The sequence below is a fragment of the Plasmodium gonderi genome (assembly GCF_002157705.1).
Source record: "Plasmodium gonderi DNA, contig: Pgo-contig_392, whole genome shotgun sequence".
Taxonomy (NCBI): Eukaryota; Apicomplexa; class Aconoidasida; order Haemosporida; family Plasmodiidae; genus Plasmodium; species Plasmodium gonderi.
Window position 1 is genome coordinate 1 of NW_021629281.1, and position 3,278 is coordinate 3,278.

General features: G+C 21.6%; 1 protein-coding gene across 1 annotated transcript; it reads left to right on the plus strand.

The window, feature by feature from the left end:
- Positions 1-1,656: 1,656 nt before the first annotated feature.
- On the plus strand, positions 1,657-3,009 carry PGO_003260 (variable surface protein; the record flags this gene model as incomplete). Its single annotated transcript, XM_028691280.1, has 3 exons — positions 1,657-1,719; positions 1,770-2,720; positions 2,899-3,009. 3 exons carry the CDS (start codon positions 1,657-1,659, stop codon positions 3,007-3,009), a joined length of 1,125 nt encoding a protein of 374 aa, XP_028547081.1.
- Positions 3,010-3,278: the final 269 nt, after the last annotated feature.

The window sequence follows — 3,278 nt, forward strand, 5'->3', positions numbered from 1 at the left end:
ATCAATAAAATATATTTGTATCGATCTACATGTATTATATATAAATATCACAATATTAAAAATGTATTTATCAATTATTTAATTTAGTGAGTCTTCACTGTGTTATTACTTAAGGAAGAATTTTCAGTAGAAACGCATGTGCAAATGTATTAATTATATATAAAATTATTTGTTGTTGTATCTTTATAATATATTATGCAGAATTATAATATACATTCAAACATAACTAGGAGTTTAAAATATATAATCATTAATAATACAAGAAAAAAATTATAATATATTTTTTAAAAAATCTATGAAATTTAAGGAAATCATAACTCACACGTATAGTTTTATATTCAATATGAATTAATGATATAGGTTAAAAGTTATTGTAACTAATTAAACTGATATTTTTCTTGTATATAAATAACCTCACTATATTTTATCTATGATACACTTTAATAAAAACTTACAGAAATATATTCAATACTTTATATAGAAGTGTTCATATTAATCAAAATTTATTTATATATTTTTAATTACAGTATAATTATAGATCACATTTATAAATAATATTATATTCGATACAATTAACTTTTCATAAATATGAATGTATTTGTAAAATATCATAATTATACTTGTTACGAAGTAATAGCTCCATATATACTTAAAAAAAATTTTTTGGTATATTTTTTGATATATATATGTATTTTTTCAAATAAGAATAATAAAATTATACAAATATTTCATTGAATTTTATTATATCCAAAGATAATAGCATGCAATAAAAAAGAATTTATATATATTTATTCTATAATCAAAGTATGACAGTGCTAAAAAAATAAAAATTATTTACAATTTATTTAATTTAGCGCATAAAATATTATTATTAACATAAATAAAACATATAGAGAACCTATTAAATGCAATATAGAAATGGATACCTTAATTCAAAAAGAAAAAATTTCTTAAGATGTCTATGAAATTTGTATCGTGAAAAAAAATAACTATAAATGAATTACTGAAGTATATAAATATATGCATATTAATGTAAATTATATAGATAATATTAAAAAAATCATATTTTTTTTTATAAAATGCAAAAACCCGAAAATATTTAATTTAGTCTATAGTGTTTATTACTCTTTGCTTTATGAGCATTATGCATAGATAATTCACATTGTAAATGTTATATACACTATAAGACATATTATTAATAATTACAAATAATTTATTTCATAATAATATTATAAATATCACGGAATTCTTAAAATTTATATATGTTTATAATATATTTTTTAAACAAATATACACCTATATTTCATTGAACATAGTGTTAAAATAATAATATATATCATAAAATATTAAAACAATAGACAAAATCATAAAAACAAATATATAATTCAAAATAGCATTATATATATTCTTATAAACGTTATTAGAATTTTTTCAACATATTAGTATATACATACTTAAATTTATGGTTGTTCTATTCTGTTTGAATATAACTCTTTAAAAATTGGTTAATAGTGAGAATTCATCTAGGGGTACGTTTTATATATAATATAAATTATCATTTATGTTAATATAACATATTTGTTCGTAAATTAATTATTTTATTTTTTTTATAAATAAAAATTATATATCTATCATTTGTTTTAAATCCATAGGTTGATGCACTTCAAAAATTACCTTCAAAAAAGAAGTACGCTAATTTCAATGATGGAAATGATAATTGTGAAAGAACTGATTTTTACACTAAAGCAAAGAATCTCATGGATCAGCAGAAGTGGAGGTGTGATGTTTCTGTCAAAATACTTAAAGCCTTATGTTATGAATATAATGAAAGAAATGCCAATAAATTTTATAGTGATGATAGTGATTACCTGTACTTTTGGTTAGGTGATTTATTAGATAGAAATTCCTTATACACTGTTATGGGAACACTTAATTTTTTGCTAAAAAATAATTCTCATCGGAGTATATGTAATTATGATAAGTATGATAAATATCATATAACTTACCTTAATTTTATGGACATTAAAACATTGTTTGATTTTTCGAAAGATTATGAGACACTTAAACCATATTTTCTCAAACCTAATAAATCTTGTAATCATTCTTTTGAGATATATCTTGATGAATGTGTCACAAAATATAACTCTTATAAGAACAGGAATAATGATTTAAATTGTAACGATGACATTTGCAATCCTTTTAATGATTATTTTAATGGTAAGAATAATATGGACTTAAATAATTGGAAATGCAATTCAGTACATAATGCAGATAGTTTAGGAACAGGACAACGAAATCTTGAAGTTGTATCACAATCACTTGCGCAAGAGGAATCACATGGTTTAGAGGAAGAGGTAGTCACACAACAGGTTGTATGTGGAACACGGGAACAGGAAAATGCATATGAGATTGTAAATGAAGCAGAGGACCAAGGAAATTTTCCTGAGAGTGTACATATGAAACAGGTTAAGGGAGATGCAGAAGTAAGTCCTCAAGTAAGAACGACACAGGAAAATTTAAATCAACAGGGATCTATGACTTCAAATGGACAAATATCAGCATATAAACATAACAATGATTCTGCTAATAGCATTAGAGATTCAGAATTTGGTGCATTTTCTGATTTTTTACATAATCCTTCAACTTCTTCATCCTCAAAAAGCATGGTTATTGCTTCATTAGTTATAGGAATTATAGTTTTATCTATAATACTGGGCAAAGTAATAATTATTGTTAATAAAAAAAATATGTAATACATTATATTATGTGAATTTTATTAATTTTTAAAAATGTTTACAAATGTTTTAAATAATATACGTTGCACATATATCATATTTTTATTATTTTACTACAGTTGGGTATTGGTTAAGAAAACACTTATTTGGAAAATCTATAAAGAAACGTAATATTATAATGAATAAGAATATAAAAGATGATTATACAATGCCAGAAGACTTATATTCAAGGAGAAGTTTTAATGTAACATACAGTAATATATATTACTTCTGATTAGGAAACACAAAGAAACCTTCTTGTTACATATATATATGTATCATAAGTATTATTATACAAAACAATTTTTCTATGAAAAGGCGAGAAATTATTTTTTCCTTCATAATACAATAATAATTTGAAATGAATATATTTATTATATAAATAAGCACTGTTTTTAAAATTACAATATTTTTTTTTCATCATATGCATAAACATATAGTAAAATTTATAAATATACGAAATCCAAAGTGTATAATGATTCAGAATTATATTTATGCTACAAT